The sequence below is a fragment of the Tachyglossus aculeatus genome, chromosome 14 (genome assembly GCF_015852505.1).
Source record: "Tachyglossus aculeatus isolate mTacAcu1 chromosome 14, mTacAcu1.pri, whole genome shotgun sequence".
NCBI lineage: Eukaryota > Metazoa > Chordata > Mammalia > Monotremata > Tachyglossidae > Tachyglossus > Tachyglossus aculeatus.
In genome coordinates this window covers 42292027-42312517 of record NC_052079.1, presented here as the reverse complement: position 1 = coordinate 42312517, position 20491 = coordinate 42292027, and the positions used below count along the sequence as shown (strand labels likewise).

The window sequence follows — 20491 nt, the reverse complement described above, 5'->3', positions numbered from 1 at the left end:
GTATCAGTTTCCTTGCTGACCTCCCTGCCTTCTGTCTTTCCCCACACCAGTCCATACTTGCTACTTTTTTCGTACAAAAACGTTCAGACCGTGTTTCCCCAACACTCAAGAAACTCCTGCGGTTGCCCATTCATCTGCTCATCAAACAATTATCCGACAGACAATTACACTCTCCCCCCCTTCAAAGCCTTACCCATAACCATTTATCCTGGGTGAAACTATTTATCATGAGGGCAGAGGATATTTTTCTAGGCCACAATTAAAAAAGAAAAAGAAAAGGAAGAATAAAAGCAAACAGCACCAATGCCTGCAAATATTAAGAATAATAAATGTGTGGCCCCTCTGACAGTGACTATGTACCTCTTTTTGAACTCTTCAGCCACACACACACACAGAGACACACACAGGATCTTGTGATGGCCTTTGCAGCTACAAACACACTCACGTGGAATTATCATTCCCAGAAGGGCCTATTTCAAGGGGGAAGTACATATATATAAATATATACATCTCACACACACAAACATACAGGAAGGAGTGAGGAGTATTCTGGGAACTCCACCTGGTTGGAAAAATGAAAAGATTGGTCAAAAGTAGAAAACTATGTAGAAATCCAAGGTAAAGCCATGGTCCCTTCAAATTGCACTACAAGCTTGGAAAAAAGATGTGGCGAAGAGGTAGAATGTGGGAGAGTTCTCCCCGCAGAGTGTATGACCTATGGGTTGAAGGTGTGAATTCTGGCTCCTTCACATATAGAACTTCCCAGAAGAGGGAACACATTCTCTCTATTCCAGCAAACTAGGAGGGCGTGACACAGAAACATGGATTCACACCTCTTTCTTTGTACATAAAGAAAAGGAGTCTGGGGATCCTGGCTATTCCACAGATGAGGGGAAACAAGAAAGGTCAAAAGTAGAAAGATTTAGGTCCCTTCAAATTGCACCACAAGCTTGGAAAAAGATGTGGAGAAAAGGTGGAAGTTGGGTGAGTTCTCACGCAAGAGAGAATGACCTATGGGTTAAAGGTGAGAACACTGACTCCTTCACAGATGGAATTTCCCAGAAGAGGGAACACATTCTCTCTATTCCAGCGAACTAGGAGGGCGTGACACAGAAACACGGATTCACACCTCTTTCTCTGATGAGCCTCAGTGTCGGGAAGAGGGTCCATAAATACTGAGAGTTGGGACTTCGCGGTAGCTCTCCATTCGTCACTGCCTGGACCGGTGCAGACTGCGAGCGGAACCCGGATAGAAACATGAAGATCTCCGCGTCACAGAGACACCTCTGTGGCATCATCTTTGGAGACTCCACTCCGGCCCCGGAGCACTGCTGCGAGCAACGCTGTTGCTGCGTGGGGCGGATCTACTGCCGCCAACTCTTTGGAAGCCCCGACCTGTGGGAGGGCCACAGGACCCCAGAAGGAGAAGCTGAGGCCCAGGAAGGCCTGAAAGAGCCCAGATGGCGGGAAGAGCCTCAGGTCCCTGCAGAAGGGGACAGGCTCAGTTCTGTGGTCCAGAAAGAGGATGACCTGGGGCGACAGAGGGAAGGTCAGAAAAGGCAGGAGAAACTGTGGACGGACGAGGAGGAAAACCAAACAGAAGAAGTTGACCCACTGGAGGAAATGGCTCTAGAGTTGGAGAGGATGCGGGAAATGTATTGGGAAGAGAACGGCAAGCCGGACCTCCGGGAGACTGAACAAAGTCCCAAGGGATGGCAGACCGAGGAGAAGGGGACACAGACGGAGGAGGGGGAGCCGGAGTGGGCGGAGGAGATGGACAGTGAGGCGAGTGGCGAGCTGGGCCAGCAGGAGACAGAAGAAACTCCTGAGGATGCATGGAGCAAGGAGAAGGGAACGCAGACGGAGGAGCAGGACCCCGTGGGCCTGGAAGAGGTGGAAGTGGAGGAGGCGGAGGAGCCGAGGCCCAGAGAGAAGTGGGAAGAATCAGCCGGGGAAGAAGAAAGGCTGAGGGCCCACGGAGCCCATGGGGGCGCCGGGCCCGGCCTGCGGAAGCTTCCCACGAAGCCGTGGTTCCCGGGCGGGAGCCATTGCTGCGACTGGCTGTGTTCCTCCCTGGGATGGGACTTGTGCCTCCGCACGGGCCTCCCGGCCGCTGTCCTGGCCCTGCTCCCTGGCGCCCAGGCCGAGGGAGGCCATGGCAGCTCCGGCCTGCGGGAAGCGGCTCGGGGGCCTCCTCCCGGGGACAGGCCCCAGCCTTTGCAGGAGGCCGCCCAGCCCAAGCGGGAAGGATTGCGGGCGGAGCAGAGGGGAACGCAGACCGACCAACAAGACCCACTGGACCAAGAGGTTCTAGTGCTCGAGTGGGTGTGGAAGAAGTCCGGAGGCCGAAACGGTGAGCGGCATCACCGGGGGACATTGCTGAGCCTCAATGTGCGGCTTGAAGTGTCCGGGCCAACGGGCACTGCCTCCCCTCGGGGCGGGCGCTGACCGACTGGGAGCCCAACCGGGGCCCGAACTGAGGACCTTTGTTGGCATGGGCTTCCCTGAAAAACTGTTTTTATGATCATCTAAGCGGCTTTTGGTGGGGAAGGGTTTTTTCAATAAAGTGCTATTTTAGTTACAGTTACGTGGCGTGCCTCCTGTGTTGAAGGAGTAGATTGTACCTCGATTTGGGGCAAGAACTTTATTGCCCTCATCGTAGGCCTGGGGTGCATTGTGGGAGGGCTGGGGCTCTGCTCCGTGGTCACCTAGTCAGCATGATCGCAATTCCTACGCCCCCACATACACTGTAAGGCCTTCTCCCTTCACAGCCTAGAGAAAAGAGTTTTGCAATAAAGTAAAATTTTAGTGATCATTCTATCTCGTGTGTCCTATGCTGAATAACTGGAATGTACACTGATCAACAGCAAAAGTAAACACCGTTGCCCTGGAGGCAGGGGAAGGCCTTGCCTGGCTGCGTTTGCCCTGAAGGGATTACAAAGGATTTACCACTTTTTTGAAGCCATTCCATCTCTCCTACGTGGCGATGCAGTACGCAGCTCGGCATGATGGCATCACGGTGCCCCAACGCACCTCTCCATCAACATCGCAAATCCTTCTCCCTTCACATCACCAGATCACAGCCCTCCACTGACTCTAGGCTTTAAATTAAAAGACGCTCACTACATCAAAATCTCCAAGGACAAATGCTGGGACCTGCTGATCAAAGAGCGGTCGATCCGGGAAGAGATTGACAGCAAAGGGAAGGAACACCCTCACCTCGGCTTGCGATAAACCCTGACATTCCTTTCTCAGTCACCTCTCCCACTACCTTATCCCTTTGTCCAGGGTAACAGTAATAATAATGATAATGGTATTTGTTAAGCACTTACTATGTGCCAAGCAGTGTTGTAAGCGCTGTGGTAGATACAGTGTAATCAGGTTGTCCCACGTGGGGCTCACAGTTTTAATCCCCATTGTATAAATGAGTGAATTTTGGCACAAATGAGTAAAGTGACTTACCCAAGGCCACACAGCAGACAAGTGGTAGATCCAAGATGAGAATTCACGTCTTCTGACTCCCAAGCCCTGTGCTCTTTCCATTAAGCCATGCTGAAATGTGTCTCAGGAAAGGTGCTGGAGTATGATTGGTGGGGGTGGGACCATATTCAAAGAGGAGAAGCCAAGACGGGAGATGGATGAAATGGGAGTTGGCAATGTTTCCAGTTGGGGACCTGGCCTGCGGCTGCATGCCCAGCCCCACCCACCTGCGTCCCTTATCCCCTAGGTTCAGCACCTGGATCAGGTCAAGTCAGGACAAGGGAGAGAGACCTCTCCCAATCAGCAGCCCTTCTGCCACCAGGGACTGTGTCTCTCTAGGGATTTTTTAGACTGTGAGCCCAATGTTGGGTAGGGACTGTCTCTATATGTTGCCAATTTGTACTTCCCAAGCGCTTAGTACAGTGCTTTGCACATAGTAAGCGCTCAATAAATACGATTGATGATGATGATTGCGGAGGGAAGCCACCGGAACATCCCGATTAAATTAGAATTCTGTAGCATTAGAACATATGATGGACATTTATTCTCAGTTGAAACCTTACCTTTTTAAAGCTCAACTCTTTTTGAAATCACCTATCAGATTATCGACATTATAAGCACTTTCAGAACGGACTATATTTTTCCATGCTATGGATTGTCTCTATCTGTTGCCGAATTGTACTTTCCAAGCGCTTAATACAGTGCTCTGCACACAGTCAGCGCTCAATGAATACATTGAATGCATGGATTTTCACCAGTCATGTATTTACGTACTAGTTACTTAACAAGACATACCATTGATGCATACCATAATTTTTATTAGCAATTCAAGTGACAAACCATGAGGTGTCCTTCATCTTGTGAAAGCACATTTTCCAGTTTTTCTATACAAAAGTTTCTAATTAAAGAGTTTGTTGAGTAATTAGGCCTTCCTTTGCTCATGGCATAGATACTCAATGTCATGATATGCTAACTAGTCAAACCCAAAAGCACATCAAGCATTATATGCGAAATGTATTTTCATGAAAAGTGGAATGGAAAGTATGGGGTATCAAATGGGATAAGAACCTCTAAATCTCCTGCTACCCTACCCTGAAGAACGGTTGTCCTGGGGCAATTAATCCTGATATATCACTGTAGAATTAGAACATGTGGTGGGTATTCATTTATTCACAACTGAAACTCTTGCCTTCTCTACAGCTTAAATGTTTTTTTTTAAATCACCTAACGGATTATAATAACTTTCATTGGCAATTCAAGTGGCAAACCATGAGGCGCTCTTCACCTTGTGAAAACACATTTTCCAATTTTTCTAGTCAAAAGTTTCTAATTAAAGAGTTTTATTTCATCAGTTTTATTTGATCAATAATGAGTATGATTTGAGTGAAATTATTTTATGCTTGGCATATAGTAAGCGCTTAGCAAATATAAACATTATCATCATTATTTTTGTTCTAGGAGAGCACTGTTCAACTCTTGAAACTTAAAGTGCGCATTTGGAGATATATAGCAGAACCTTAATAAACTGTGAAAATATATTTATCCACATATATATATATTTGTATATATACATACATATACATAAAGAAAAGGAGTCCAGGGATTCTGGCAATTCCACAGAAGAGGGGAAACGAGAAAGGTCAAAAGTAGAAAGATTTAGGTAAGGCCATAGTCCTTTCAAATTGCACCACAAGCTTAGAAAAAGATTTGGAAAAGAGGTTGAAGATGGGTGAGTTCTCACCCCAGAGTGAATGACCTATGGTGTGAAGTCTGCCTCCTTCATGCATAGAACTTCCCAGAAGAGGGAACACATTCTCTCTATTCCAGCGAACTAAGATTTAGAGGAATCTTAAAATACTATGAAAATATGTGTATACATATCTACATACATAGAGTTTGGGGTATTCTGGCACCTGCACATCTTTTGGGACACGAGAAGACAGGTCAAAAGTAGAAAAATTTAGGTAAGGCAGTGGTCCTTTCAAATTACACCACAAACTTGGAAAAAGATGTGGAGAAAAGGTGGAAGTTGAGTGAGTTCTCACGCAAGAGAGAATGACCTATGGGTTAAAGGCGAGAACACTGACTCCTTCACACATGGAACTTCCCAGAAGAGGGAACACGTTCTTTCTATTCCAGCGAACTAGGAGGGCGTGACACAGAAACACGGATTCACACCTCTTTCTCTGAAGAGCCTTGATGTCGGGAAGAGGGTCCATAAATACTGAGAGTTGGGACTTCGCGGTAGTTCGCCATTCGTTGCTGCCTGGACCGGTACAGAGGAACCCGGATAGAAACATGAAGATCTCCGCGCCGCAGGGACACCTCTGTGGCATCATCTTCGGTGACTCCACTCCAGCCCCGGAGCACTGCTGCAAGCAACGCTGTTGCTGCGTGGGGCGGATCTACTGTCGCCAACTCTTTGGAAGCCCCGACCTGTGGGAGGGCCACAGGACCCCAGAAGGAGAAGCTGAGGCCCAGGAAGGCCTGAAAGAGCCCAGATGGCGGGAAGAGCCTCAGGTCCCTGCAGAAGGGGACAGGCTCAGTTCTGTGGTCCAGAAACAGGATGACCTGGGGCGACAGAGGGAAGGTCAGAAAAGGCAGGAGAAACTGTGGACGGACGAGGAGGAAAACCAAACAGAAGTAGTTGACCCACTGGAGGAAATGGCTCTAGAGTTGCAGAGGATGCGGGAAATGTATTGGGAAGAGAACGGCAAGCAGGACCCCCGGGAGACAGAACAAAGTCCCGAGGGATGGCAGACCGAGGAGAAGGGGACGCAGACGGAGGAGGGGGAGCCGGAGTGGGCGGAGGAGATGGACAGTGAGGTGAGTGGCGAGCTGGGCCAGCAGGAGACAGAAGAAACTCCTGAGGATGCGTGGAGCAAGGAGAAGGGAACGCAGACGGAGGAGCAGGACCCCGTGGGCCCGGAAGAGGTGGGAGTGGAGGAGGCGGAGGAGCCGAGGCCCAGAGAGAAGTGGGAAGAATCAGCCGGGGAAGAAGAAGGGCTGAGGGCCCGCCGAGCCCATGGGGATGCCGGGCCCGGCCTGCGGAAGCTTCCCACGCTGCCCTGGTTCCCAGGCGGGAGCCATTGCTGCGACTGGCTGTGTTCCTCCCTGGGATGGGACTTGTGCCTCCGCACGGGCCTCCCGGCCGCTGTCCTGGCCCTGCTCCCTGGCACCCAGGCCGAGGGAGGCCATGGCAGCTCCGGCCTGCGGGAAGCGGCTCGGGGGCCTCCTCCCGGGGACAGGCCCCAGCCTTTGCAGGAGGCCGCCCAGCCCAAGCGGGAAGGATTGCGGGCAGAGCAGAGGGGAACGCAGACCGACCAACAAGACCCACTGGACCAAGAGGTTCTAGTGCTCGAGTGGGTGTGGAAGAAGTCCGGAGGCCGAAACGGCGAGCGGCATCACCGGGGGACATTGCTGAGCCTCAATGTGCGGCTCGACGTGTCCGGGCCAACGGGCACTTCCTCCCCTCGGGGCGGGCGCTGACCGACTGGGAGCCCAACCGGGGCCCGGACTGAGGACCTTTGTTGGCATGGGCTTCCCTGAAAAACTGTTTTTATGATCATCTGCGCGGCTTTTTGGGGGTAAGGGGTTTTTCAATAAAGTGCTATTTTAGTTACAGTTATGTCTCGTGTCTCCTGTGTTGAAGAATTGGATTTTCCCTCAATTCGGAGTAACAAAAAATCCAACAACATTGTTACCCTTAACCTAAGGATGGGGTTTGGGAAGGCTGAGATGAGCGCTCTGACCCCAGCTCATATATTCTCCTGCCTGACCACGTCAGCAGGCTCGCATCGCCTGTATCCCAACATGCCTCTCTCTCCCAGACACAGTAAGTCCTTCTCACTTTGCATCTTCGAAACCACGGCTCTCCCCTGATTAAAACTCTTATTCAAATCTCTGAAGATATTAGAAGCAGTGTGGTTGTCCCGGGACTGGGATTTGGGGGTAAACCACCAGGAGGTCTGGACCTCGGGGGCCCCCTTTATTGCCTTGCTTTCCCTGAACCATTGCTTCTGTCTTTGGTAGAAGTGAGTTTTGCATTATAGTGTTATTTTAGTTACAGTTCTGGCTCATGTACCCTGTGGTCAATTAGTGAATTTTACCCGGATCCCAACCAAAAAAACACCAATTCTGTTCCCCCAGGCCTGGTTTGGGGTGGCTGAAGCCTGAAGCCCAACACCTTTAATCGATGGCTTTGTCAAGTGGTGACGGCCCATGTGGCATAATGGTATTACAGTGCCTCGAAGGCCCTCTCCTTCTGAAGTCCTTCCCCCTGACATCCTCCAGACCACAGCTCTCCCCTAATTCAAACCCTGATGGAAATAAATATAAACCACAAACCCACACATTTTGAATATTTAGATGGGAAAGTGTTCTGCAAACACTCATGGCTCCACAGCTTTCTATTTTACTACATTTCTGTGCCTATACAATTTCATTTACCTGATTTTTACATGTCCTTGAAAATAGGGGAAAATTTTGCTAACATTAAGATAACTACACTGACAAAATCAAAAAGAAGAAAAAAAAATCCTGGGAAATACATGTGGCTAAGTATCAAATTTATAGACCACAGTCTTTCAAGAACATGGAATTACAAATCTGTCTCTGTGCACCCTGGGGGCCAAAAGACTTCTTTAAAAATCATGCCTTCAGTTATATGACAGTAAAAGTACATATTAAAATATTATTATTGCAATCTAAGTGTGCAGTTTTGAAAATAAAGATTTCCTTTATCTATTCCTAAATTACTTGGCTAATTACTTTGGCCACTACCACATTTTAGGAGAGTGAAAAAAGCAAACCTCTCTGCATCTCAAAAATAGATGGGCTTAAAAAATTTCAGACAGCTAGTGGTACCAAAAGAATAAGAGCATCTATATTTAGTGAGTAAAGCAAGCCAAGTTATTTAGAACAAAGATATAATTACAGCATATGTGCGCTGGCATCTTGTGCAACAAAATTTTATAAGGATATTCAGTATGCAGACAGGTTAGGTTGTCACTAATAAGTCAACTGGTTGTCCTGTCAAAAAAAAAATAACCCAACTGAACTTGATCTATTTAAGCTATTGAGGCCTGTATGTTGTTGCATTCTTTGTTCTCAAAAATTCAGATAATTTGGAGTTTCTTTTTAACCTTTTCTGGTTTTAATGGTCAGTGTTTTCTTTTTCAATTTTTAATGACTTCAATCTTTCTGAATATTGAGCAGATGAACCAGTAATCTGTTATATATCGTCCCAGAGACAACAAAATAGATCAGGGCCAGTGTCACTCAACAGAAGCAGTGTTTCCTCCACGAGGCCTTCTTGACTAAGCCCTCATTTCTTCTCCCACTCCTTTCTCTATCACCCTTGCACTTGTATTTGCACCCTTTATTCACCCCTCCCTCAGCACCCCCCAGTACTGTTGTTCATATCTGTAATTTATTTATATTAATGTCTGTATCCCCCTCTAGCCTGTAAACTCATTTTAGGCAGGGAACGTGTCTACCAATTCTGTTATATTGTACTCTCTCAAATGCTTAGTATAGTGCTCTGCATACAGAAAGATTCAGAAAATGATTCATTGTTAAAGCAGGGGCCTGGAAGCCAGAGGACTTGGGTTTTAATCCTGATTCTGCCACTTGCCTGCTGTGTGACCTTGGGCAAGTCACAACTTCTCAGTGCCTTAGTTTCCTCAACTGCAAAATGGGGATTCAATCCCTGTTCTCCCTCCTAGACTGCAAGCCCCATGTGGGACAGGGACTGTCTGACCTGATGGACTTGTTTCTACTCCAGCACTTAGAACAGTGCTTGACACAGTAAGTGCTTAACAAAACCACAAAAAAAGACCAAAAAACCCCCAATCTGTTAGTATTTAACAACAAAGTGCCATCAGCTGGACCACCCTGACTGTAACTATGCCGTATGGGTGGCTACGATGGTGGCTTCCAACTATCTGCTGCAATTCTCCACATTCTGTCCGAGATGGAGGTGACAGAGGGGCTGCTCTATTGTTCTTAATTCTGTAGTGTGAGGTGAAATCACTCTAAGTCAACATGCCAGCACTCACAAATGTACATGGTGCATTGAACTACTTTCTCCATCACCAAAAAGAAAGTAAACATTTTTCCCATTATAAGCAGTCATGTTTATTATACAATTAACACATATTATCTTTCACTGAGAAACAACTTGTTGCAGATTTTATATTGTGGAACAGAAATCATCAAATGAACCTAACAAAGACTACTGAACGCCAAAGCCACCTAGAGTAAATAACTATTCACCAGGAAATCTTATCATGCTCAAGAAACAACTCTATTAACCCCATTATAAGAAGTGGGGGGTTTCAAGGGCCTAGTTACCACACCTGCCTTATCACTGTTTTTTTTTTTTTCACTCCGGAAAAATACACCTTTAGCACTTTCGAGAATTCCCAACTTTAAAAAATAAAACAAAACACTTGTTCGTGCTCATTCTACTGCTTTTTCTTTCTTTTATAAAACAGTTACCTAGCAGAAAACAATCCTGAATATTACAAAATGATTTCCTATATGTAGTTTTACTTTCGTTTGAACTCAAAGCAATCCATGCAAATATTTAATTTTCAACAGGAGGAAAAACATGACCACACGCTCCGGCTGCAACTGGAAGAACCAAAAATGCTTTCCCATTGGCTACTCGGCTCCAATGCAATGATGGAGAAGCACCCTGGCCAGATTCTCAGTTTTCCTCAGGATTGCCCATTTGCAAGCCTCGCAAATATGAATCAATTACATTTGGAGGCACACCTTGCAAGAGTAGCCTGCAGAATGAAAGGCCACCTGCAAAGAATAAGAAGGAAAATAAATAACCAAAAGCTCTGAACAAGAACAAGCTGAAGTACTACCACCGGGCTCGTGGCCAAGAAACTTAGCCCCCTGGAAAATTTTCTCTTGGCCTTAGTACATTTTGTGTTGAAAACACATGGCATCCAGAAGGGAAGTTCGCAAGTTCTAGGGAAGGCCCACTGACATTTCTAGTCCAATTATTAAGTTTTGTGTTGATTCAAAAAAAAAATCCAGAGCCAAGTAATACTTTTTCCCAGCAGAATGAGTAAATGCAAAATTACCATCAAATTAGCATGAATACTTGTTTTCAGTTTGTTGGAGTCTGCCCAATTAAGATATAGGATATATAAGATCCCAATTAAGATATAAGATAAGATCGAAATCATTCTAATTAGCAAAATTGGTCTACATTATCAAAATAGATAATCTAGAACATCTTATTAGGATCACATTAGTTGGGTACATTTTTTTCTAAAATAAAAACAGTTTGATCTGTCAATACAGATATCAAAATTATCCATTACCCAAGAGACAACAATCTATCCATTTCTAATCATAAGTCTGGTTAGAAATTCATTTTTGGAGGGGTGAAAAAGCACTTACCTTCTGGGTTAATAGATCATAGTATAAAACTAAAGGACTCTTTCAGAATAAACCTATGCAGAAACAATTTAAACGTACTGCCTTTATTCTCTAATAAGAATACAAGCCAGACAAAAATGGCATGCTGTTTGAGCATTCTTTAAAATACATTTAGTGCAAATTTTGAAAAAATCATTCTTCTAAAATACCAAGTCACTTATCAATAAAAATACTATTTGAGTCCATTCCTTGTTGCAAATAATCTATTTTAAGGTGCAGAATGCATCTATATCATTCATTTTCATCGACATTAAATCATTACCTAAATTCATGCTCTAATATTTTCAGTAATGTGCAATGTAACCGGAGATTATCAGGATGAATAAGTACTAGCTGTTAATTGAGAATTCTGAAATACATATATTTAAACTACTTAATTAAAAGTTAATGGTCTACTATTTTCATTAGGTTAAATAATGAAAATCATGCCATACTCCACAGGCTTTGTATGGCTTATGACAGTCATAAGCTTCATATGCCAAAACCATATGAAAGCTTACCTTAGATGACAATATACATTCAAAAATCCTTACTGTGCTACAACTAAGGGAGAGAGAGAGAGAAAGAGAAGTTGTAAGTATTAAAGAACACAAAGTAGAGACTTTAGATGAAATTATTTTCACATTTATGAAAGATGATGATTTAATGAATCCTTAGTCATGTAAAAGATGTAGAGGTAAAAGCATATGGGAAATGAAAGGCAGAGAACCAGTACCACATCAAAATGATCATTAATATGTGAAAGCTTTATTAATATGCACAACCACATAAGATTGACTCATTCAGCTTCACTTGAGCATATGGTAGAGTCAATCAGATTGTGCAGTGGATGATGATGGTAATAGCTTTCAAACTTGAAGCTTCAAAAGGAACTAAAGCATATATATATATATATAGTGTTTTTCAACAAAATAAAAAACACACATAGCATTATATATATATACATATATATATGAGTTGCAACTATAAAAGGCAAAATTATCAAGTAAAGCTAATACTTATGTTTTCTAGGAAATACTCATTTAAACTAACAGAACCCTTAAATACCCTGGATTAGAAAGACACATGGGCTATGATGTAACTAGGCCTATATTCTACAAACATTTTTTTTTAAAAAGATCCTTAGACTGCAAGCTCACTGTGGGCAGGAAATGTGTCGACCAACTGTTATATTGTATGCTCCCAAGCACTTAGTACAGTGCTTTGCACATGTTTAGTGCTCAATAAATAGGGATGATTAATTGATATGCTGAATCATGGGACACAGATATATTATAAATGTTTCTTTGGGTATTTTAGTGTCATGAATACAGATTCAGTAAAGATATGCGATAATTTCAATCACATTAAAAAGCTTTTAAATATAAACTAGTTTCTCAAATTTTAGTCTTCAAATTCAAAACTTTAGTCTTTAAGCTTCCAAAGACTACCTCCACTACTGTGTGTGGACTTAGTTCACAGTAAAGCCCTCAATAAACATTTCTGAAATTTGGCAATTTAAAACTTTCTTCTCCAGTGGATTTAAATTTCAAAAACTGAACTTGAAATTAAAGAAGTCAATCCTGAATGAAATCTATATTCTATTGTAAAAACACTGGGTAAGTATAAAACTAATGTTCTAACTTCCAAGACCATAATAAATTGGTCCATAAAAAAAGGTTGGTTTTTTTGGGGGGGGTGGGGGGGGGGCTTTTTTCAGCAGCTGTCTTACAATATTGGGTTCTCTCACAAAGATCTTATTTCCCAAGTTAGTTCAATATCCTTGAGTAATTTGGCCTTCCTTTGCTCATGGCATAGATACTTTATGCCATGATATGCTATTTGAATGTAAAAGCAAATCAAGCTTTACATGCAAAATGCACTTTCATGTAAAAGAGGAATGGAATGGAAAGTACGTAATATCCAGTGGGATAAGAACTTTTAAACCTGTTTCTTCCCCGCCAAGAAGAATGGTTGTCCTGTGGTAATTAATCCTTGATATATCACTGTAGAATTAGAACATTTGACGGGTATTTATTTATTCTCAATTGAAACTCTTACCTTCTTTACAGCTAGCCCTTTTTTTTCCCCAAATCACTTATCATATTATTGACATGATAAACAACCTTCACTTTCAGAACCGATCGTTTCCAAGATATCAATTTTCACAAGATTATCATGCATTTACTTATTAGTGCTTAATAAAGAATACTATTCATAAATACCTTAATTTATATTGGCAATTCAACTGACAAATCATGAGGAGCTCTTTGTCTTTAGCAAACACATTTTTCAGTTTTTCTAAAATCAAAAGTTTCTAATGCAATTAGTATGATAGCTTCAAAGTATGATTTGAGTGGAATTATTTTGAAGAACACTGTCAAACTGTCAAAAATGTTCATTTTGGTGATAGCATTTGACAAAGAGTTTACAATATTTGTAATTGCTAACAGTAAAAATTTGAACCTCATTTTAAAAAAATCTGATTTAGGAACAAGAGATAGGAAAGGTAAATTTTGTATTGAGAGGTACATCTCAGTAATTTGTTGTCCGTCTTCCCCTTCTAGACTGTGAGCCCGTTGTTGGGTAGGGACCATCTCTATATGTTGCCAACTTGTACTTCCCAAGTGCTTAGTACAGTGCTCTGCACACAGTAAGCGCTCAATAAATAAGATTGAATGAATGAATATTTAGATATTTTAAAAAAGAATATTAGTAACTACACCTATTTGGATAACTTTTTCAGTGATGATTCAGCAAAATAATTCCTCTTTTTAAAAAACAATACACTTCATAACCAAGGCACCAGTGGCTTAAGGTAGACAAAGAATGCTTAGAATGAAGCAAAAAGAGGCCATCTCTTTTTATAAACAGACACACACTACACCTGCTGTCATATTTACTGGCCCAACAGCCATCGTTACTTTTGAGAATTTGAAATTTAAATGTTATTTTTCTCAGGTAAGAAATGGCTTGTGGATTTGTGACTCAATGTTAAAAATGGGTATAAAATGTGCTGCTGCTGGGGAGTAAATATGGTATTTCTCCTCTATTTAGAATTACACTAATAAAACACAGAGAAGAAAAAATTATGTCTAAACATCCTAAAAACCAATCTGTTTTCCCTTTTACATAAGGTGAAAGCATCAGAAAGTGCATTGCAGGATCAGGTCTGATGTATGTTAATGACAGTTGTATGTCAAAGAGATATAGCAGAATCTCAATATACTATGTAAATTCATGTATTTACTATGTAAATTCAGCATACGTTACTGAAAAAGTAATACTTCAAACTTCAATACTTCAATACCTTTTCATACGTTACTGAAAAAGTAATACTAAAAAAGCCATACTTCAAGTTTGAAAAACAGCAACCTAGGGATTCAATTATTTGATTAAAATTGTGGCAATTTGCTGATCCTCATGTATTTTCAGAGGTTGAAATGCATTTGTTGTAATTGTTCTAAGTCAAAGACATAAAGTTTGACATAGAAAAAACAAATGGAATAAAAACTGGGAATTCCCATTTCTATCAACCTTAGTTGGGGTAGGTATACAGTTACTTAGCATGTCAATAACTTCAACAGAGAAGACTTACAGATTTCACAGTTGATAGCATTTTGCTTTTTTATAAGCGTGCAATCCCTCAGCACGTATACTGGCCAAGGTTCCAAAGGTAGAGCTAAATGCTTGGTAAGGGGCAATTGTTTCATCGTGGCATTCCCAGGGCTGTCAAACTCACCATACTGTACACATCCCATCTTGGCATGCATGCTATGGAAGATGGTCACACATCCACTGTACCTTGGGTAAATAAAGCTTGCAAAGGGATAACATAAATCCACTTAAAATATTATTAAATCACCAGAACCAAGGGAATCAGGAGGAACAGCTTTTCTTTGCCTTTTCACATTACATGTGACTTTAGGGTGAATAAAATAGTACCAAAGCATTCCTATTAACAACATTAGAATTTAAGTCATACCTTTGACTTCCAGTTTGCATTCGACTTCTGCTTCCCCAAGTTCATTGACGGCTTTGCACGAGTAAGTACCTCCATCATATGGACTAGGCTTGCGAATCTCCAGAGTGCAGACTCCTTGATTACTGAACATTCTATATCTTGGGTCATTCAAGATTGCCACTTTGTTTTTTAACCAGGTTATTTTGGGCTGTCATTAAGATCACAATAGGAACAGAAGTATATGAGTTATAATGTTTACTAAAATGGCACCGAAATAGAGTTCAAATCCTGTAGAACTAGAAATGTATGAATCAAGGAGAACTGGAGTGCTGAATTAAGTCTAGGAAAAGGAAATGATAATGCATTGTGTAATTGGCTCTTCTGGTCCAGTTTTTTTTAATTGGTATTTGTTAATCATTCACTATGTGCCAAGTACTGTATTAAGCGCTGTAGTAAGCTCTGAGGTAGATACAAGATGATCAGGTTGGTTTACCATCTTAATCCCTATTTTATAGCTGAGGTAGCCGAGGAACAGAAAAGTGAAGTGACTTCCCTAAGGTCACACAGCAGACAAGTGATAGAGCCTCCTGTTAGGCTACATTGCTTCATAATGATTCCATTCTGATGCCATTTACAAATTGCTGCTCTTTGGTGGATTCTGCGTTCACTCCTGCTATTTCTTGGGCCATGCTCCCTTTCAGCAGTGTCGAACTGAGGGAGCATCAAAGCGCTTTGAACTGGCTGTGCAACCTCTCAGGTCTGTGCCTGGGAGCTGCCGTCCCCTCATCTCCTCAAATAAAAATGTGGATGAAAGCCCAGGACATTTCTCCACACCTCATTGACAGGTTGTTCCTCCCTTACAATACAGTGGAGGGAAAGGCCAACAAAGAGGATGGAGAGAAGGAGGAGGAAGGGACCAACAGACATCAAATACGATTAGCCCAATCTTTAGTTTACATACAGTACCTTGGGATTTCCTCTCACACTGCAGTTCAGTGTAGCATTATAACCAGCTATCGCATAAGTGTTAACCAAAGGTTGAGTAAACATTGGTGCCTCGGTGAAATTAAAGTCTTCATAAATTGGATTTTTGTAGACTTTACCTATGAAACAAAACACAAGAATCTAAAGAATCTGAGTTAACATTTTTGTACATATTTTACAAAGGATTTAAGCCATTTCTTAACACATATATTTGCCATATTTCGAGTCTGGTAATATGAATATATTATAGAGAAATACAAATAACATCAATCACTGCTAATAGAAGAGGCAATTTTGAAAAGACATCACTTCTGATCTTTCCTTCTTAGGCCCTTAGATTTTACTTGTCATTGCTTTAGGTTTTCTTCTAGTTATTCATTCATTCAATCGTATTTATTGAGTGCTTACGTGTGCAGGACACTGTACTAAGCGCTTTGGACGTACAAGTTGGCAACATATAGAGATGGTCCCTACCCAACAATGGGCTCACACATCCAAACACGTAGGTGGTGCAGAAGGCAGACATGAGTAGGGGACATGAGTGCTTAGCTGGGGCTGGCTTCTTGGAGGAGATGGGATTTTAATAAGACTTTGAAGGTGGGGAGAGTGGAGAACTGTCATGTGAAGGGAGGGGAGAGTTCCAAGCCAGAAAGAAAACGTGTGCGAGGGTTCGGCAATGAGATAGACGAGATTGAAGTACAGTGAGCAGGTTGGTGTTAGAGAAGAAGAGCGTGTGGGCTGGGTTATACTAGGAAATGGGTATCACCAATCACATGGTCAAAATAAAATGCAACAGAGGTAAAGAAGTTTATGCCCACTATTTCTCAAACATTTAACTTCCTTAAGCTCCACTGTAATGCTTCAGATTTATTTTCCTTCAGGAGGTACTCATTTTGAAGAAAACAAATGCATTGATATCTAGCTAACAAAGAGATTCAGAAGTATTTCTTCCCGAAAATATACTGTTTAGACTTTCCTCCTCTCTAGCCAAATTTCCTTTCTCTTCATTTCATTCCTCTTCAAAATACTCATTAACTCACCATCCTTGGCGATTACTGCACTCTCTTTGGTCATTGTTACTTCCTCACTGAGGCCACACATATTTTCTGCAAACACTCGGAAGTAATACTCATTTCCAATGACAAGTTCAGTAATAGTGGCATTAGTTCTGTGGTAGTGTTCAATTACGGTGAACCACTCCTGTGAAATGTAAAAAATTGGATTACTTGTGGAAATTAACCTCAATATGCATGAAAACTAGGGTGAATTCAGGTTCCACTAATGATGTGTTTGGTGGCAAACAAGAAATGAAGGCTGAGGCCATAGCTTCCACCTTCCTAGAGAGCAAATCATACTCAAAACTTATTGCACTCATTTAACACCTTCCCCTTGCTTGCACTACAAATTACAATTTCAAATTTAGCTTCAAACTTCTAAAACACATTTTCACAAAATTAGGATACAAAGTATATATAATAAGGAAATTCACGCTACAAAAATGATTCAGTAGTTCCAGCTGCAATCTGCCCAACCCTAATTTGCTTCTCAACAGTTAAATATTTTTAAAAAAGATTTAAGAATTTTTCACTCTCTCAATCCAATTAATGTAATTATGGCAAAGTTTGCCATTTTAGTCTCTGTCATTCACATTTGATTTGCTGAAGGTAGAGTAGCTTTAAAGGCAAATACCCAATTATTTTATAAAGAAGAAAACCCTTCTCCATTTTTGTTCAGGGTTCATTGATACTCAAAGATTTAATCAGAGATTTAGAGCTGTATGTAATAATAATAGTATTGCTAATAATAAGCACTTACTGTGGGCCAAACATTGTATTAAGCACCGGGATAGATACAAGATAATAATTGTGGTATTTGTTAAGTGCTTACTATGTACTAGACACTGTACTAAGCATTATGGTGGATACAAGCAAATCAAATTGGACAAAGTCTCTATCCCACATGGGGCTCACAGTCTCAATCCACATTTTACAGATAACAGGCACAGAGAAGGAATTTGCCCAAGGTCACACAGCAGACAAGTGGCGGAGTCCATGACCTTCTGACTTGCAGGCCTGTGCCCTATCCACTATCTATAGTCAGGTCCTACATGGGGCTCACAATCTAAGCAAGAGAGAGAACTGGCATTGAATCCCTATTTTGTAGTTGAGGGAGCTGAAACACAGAGAAGTTAAATGACTTTCCCAAGGCCACACAGCAGACGAGTGGTGGAGCAGCATTAGAACCCAGGTCCTCAGACTCCCAGGCCAGTACTCTTTCCACTTGACTAGGCTGCTTTTCGAATACAAATCTTGGTGAGAGTTCCAACAAGAAGATTGCATTTTAATATTCTGAGGAAAGGATATCAGTAAGGTAAGGGAAACAAGTATTCGGAAAATAAATTTTAACAACCAAAGTTATGGTAGGGTCAGTGTTCAGGGTCTTTTTGAAGGTGGAACTTAAGTCAAGGGACTGAAGAAGAAGTAGGAAACTTATTACAGAAGCACCTCCACTTGAAACTGCATTTCCCAGAACTATCTGGGAATGAGAGCCAATTTAGGAAACTCATTTTTTCTCTCAGCTGCTGTACATAAACCAGCAGTCTTGTGATTTTTCTCCTCCATGTACTACTTGTGAGAACTTTGCCCGTGAAGGAAATTTATTTTATTTATGTTTCTAGGACTACATAATCTAGATGTACTCAGGATACAGCACAGAATACTAGGAAGAAACCAACATGACTTTCTAAAAAGCAAATTGAACCAGATGAAATTAATTTTGTCGCAGACACTGGCCATTTGGAGAAGAAAGAAAATGGGAATTCCATTTAGCTTTCTTTAAGGTTTTCAATTCTGCCTAATGACATTCTCATAGTTGCCCATCAGCATAGATACTTTTGCTGAAGGAAAGGTGTTGAGATGTATAAAGGGCAGCCTCTCTCAGCCCCCACCTTTCCCTCCTTGTTCCCTGAACTTGCCTTTTTCTTTTCACTCATCTACTTTTTTTAAGCAGCTCCTACTGTTAATGCCACTCTTGCTGCCGCCATTGCTGGAAACTGTCCCTTTCCAAAGCTGCAAAGCTGGAGCGCTGATGCCAGGCTAGGGTGGAATGGGTGAAATGACAAAATGGTGATGGGAGGAGGAGGGAGCTGTTGTCTTGGACCTTTGCCCTGGCTACTATTCTTCCTCCCCTGCTGTCTGCTCATCCTCCATCCCACGTCAGGACTCAGGCTTTGAAGTCCAAAAGGGGAGAACCACAAGTTGCAGAAGAGGCTAGCGATGAAGGCAGCAGCTAGGTTGCCAATAGAACCCAGCAGCTGTAGCAGCATTACATAATTAAGTCAAAAGAATAAAAATTTATTAGGGAGAAAATATGGGGTGGGGGAACAAAGGAGAAAGAAGTAGGATTGTGGGGGGACTAGAAAGCTCTGAGCCAGGAAACTGGGAGGGCAAGGGGTGGGGGTAGTTTCCTCCTGAATTTGCAAAAGCTGAAACCTGAGCTGCAATGACTTCAAGGGGAAATGATTTCTCCCAGGCTGATATGAAACCATTCTCACTCATTCATTCAATTGTATTTATTGAGCGCTTACTGTGTGCAGAGCACTGTATTAAGTGCTTGGGAAGTACAACTTGGCAAAATATAGAGACGGTCCCATCTTCACAGTCTTGACCCTAGTACTATCAGTGGGAGCATGGCTGTTTCGTGGTTTGAGTGGTTTCTTATAGGGACTGGTTCTCTTCATTATCACATTGGATAAGAATTAGTTTAACAAGTTTGCAAGCTACAATAAATTGGGTGGGGTTGCTAACACCTGGAAGATGAATACAATTCAAAATGATTTACAGAAAAGGATGAACCTTTCATGATCTGTCCTCTTTTGCTTGCATATCTTTGTCAATGAATATTGGGGAACAGAGAAGAGGAATAAAAATATTAAAGGAATGGTCAATTTAGGTCTTCAGATAGACTTCAGACTTAGGACACAATGATTCTTCAAAATTGCATCTTGAGTCATAAGAGGTTGTTAATTTAGAACCAGTTGTCTCATAGAAACAGTGGTTTACGTGGAAAACTGATGCCTGAATCAAGGTCAGATACTCCTATTTTTATCAAAATGATCCAAAATTGGGTACTCAATGATAGGTGAGTAATATATTTACATTAATGCATTTATATTGGGGACAAGTAACTGTACAATAGGGTAGCTGACTTCATCAGAAGTAAAATGGTCAGGTCAACCGTGGGAAGCTCTTACACTAGATTGTAAACTTCTTGTGGGCAGGGATTGTGTCTACCAACTGTACTGTACTCATCCCAAGCTGTTCATACAGAGCTCTGCATACAGTCGGCACTCAGTAAATACCATTGATTGACTGATTGCCTCTGCCTGATGATCAGGTAACTCTCCACAACTGGCATGCCTGCTGGGTTCTCCTGTTCTGCCCATGCTGCTCTTTAAACTTTCTCTCCCCTTCTCCTACCTGTCCCCTGGGAGGGTCACATAACCATTTTATTTACGATGAAGTAAGTCAGGCTACCCAGACAGGGAACCTCACTGACTCAATATGAATACATTAATGTAGCAAGATTGCTAGTAAATAAGAATGAGTACACAATTCTGGGTCA

At 42.1% G+C, this 20491-nt stretch overlaps 3 protein-coding genes across 7 annotated transcripts in view; 2 read left to right on the top strand and 1 right to left on the bottom strand.

The window, feature by feature from the left end:
• Positions 1 to 1257: 1257 nt before the first annotated feature.
• Positions 1258 to 2448, top strand: LOC119936608. Its single transcript, XM_038756070.1, has one exon. The coding sequence runs from the start codon at positions 1258 to 1260 to the stop codon at positions 2446 to 2448; it is 1191 nt and encodes a 396-aa protein (XP_038611998.1).
• Positions 2449 to 5778: 3330 nt separating this feature from the next.
• On the top strand, positions 5779 to 6969 carry LOC119936607. Its single transcript, XM_038756069.1, has one exon. It carries the CDS (start codon positions 5779 to 5781, stop codon positions 6967 to 6969), a length of 1191 nt encoding a protein of 396 aa, XP_038611997.1.
• Positions 6970 to 9622: 2653 nt separating this feature from the next.
• The window catches only part of MYBPC1 (myosin binding protein C1), a 90408-nt gene continuing 79539 nt past the window's right edge, over positions 9623 to 20491 (bottom strand). For 3 of the 5 annotated variants that reach the window (XM_038756535.1, XM_038756536.1, XM_038756539.1), the window contains 4 exons: positions 16909 to 17068; positions 15851 to 15987; positions 14906 to 15092; positions 9623 to 10293 (listed from right to left, as the gene is read on the bottom strand). In XM_038756535.1, the coding sequence (XP_038612463.1) occupies positions 10193 to 10293; positions 14906 to 15092; positions 15851 to 15987; positions 16909 to 17068 (585 nt within the window). In that variant the 3' untranslated portion in view covers positions 9623 to 10192. Of the gene's footprint in view, positions 10294 to 11439; positions 11485 to 12859; positions 12927 to 14905; positions 15093 to 15850; positions 15988 to 16908; positions 17069 to 20491 lie in introns of those variants that run through there. The other 2 variants (XM_038756537.1, XM_038756538.1) reach the window with 2 other exon arrangements.

Excerpts from the sequence above, each read along its gene's own strand:
- LOC119936607 (XM_038756069.1), top strand. The coding sequence starts at position 5,779 with ATGAAGATCTCCGCGCCGCAGGGACACCTCTGTGGCATCATCTTCGGT.
- LOC119936608 (XM_038756070.1), top strand. The coding sequence starts at position 1,258 with ATGAAGATCTCCGCGTCACAGAGACACCTCTGTGGCATCATCTTTGGA.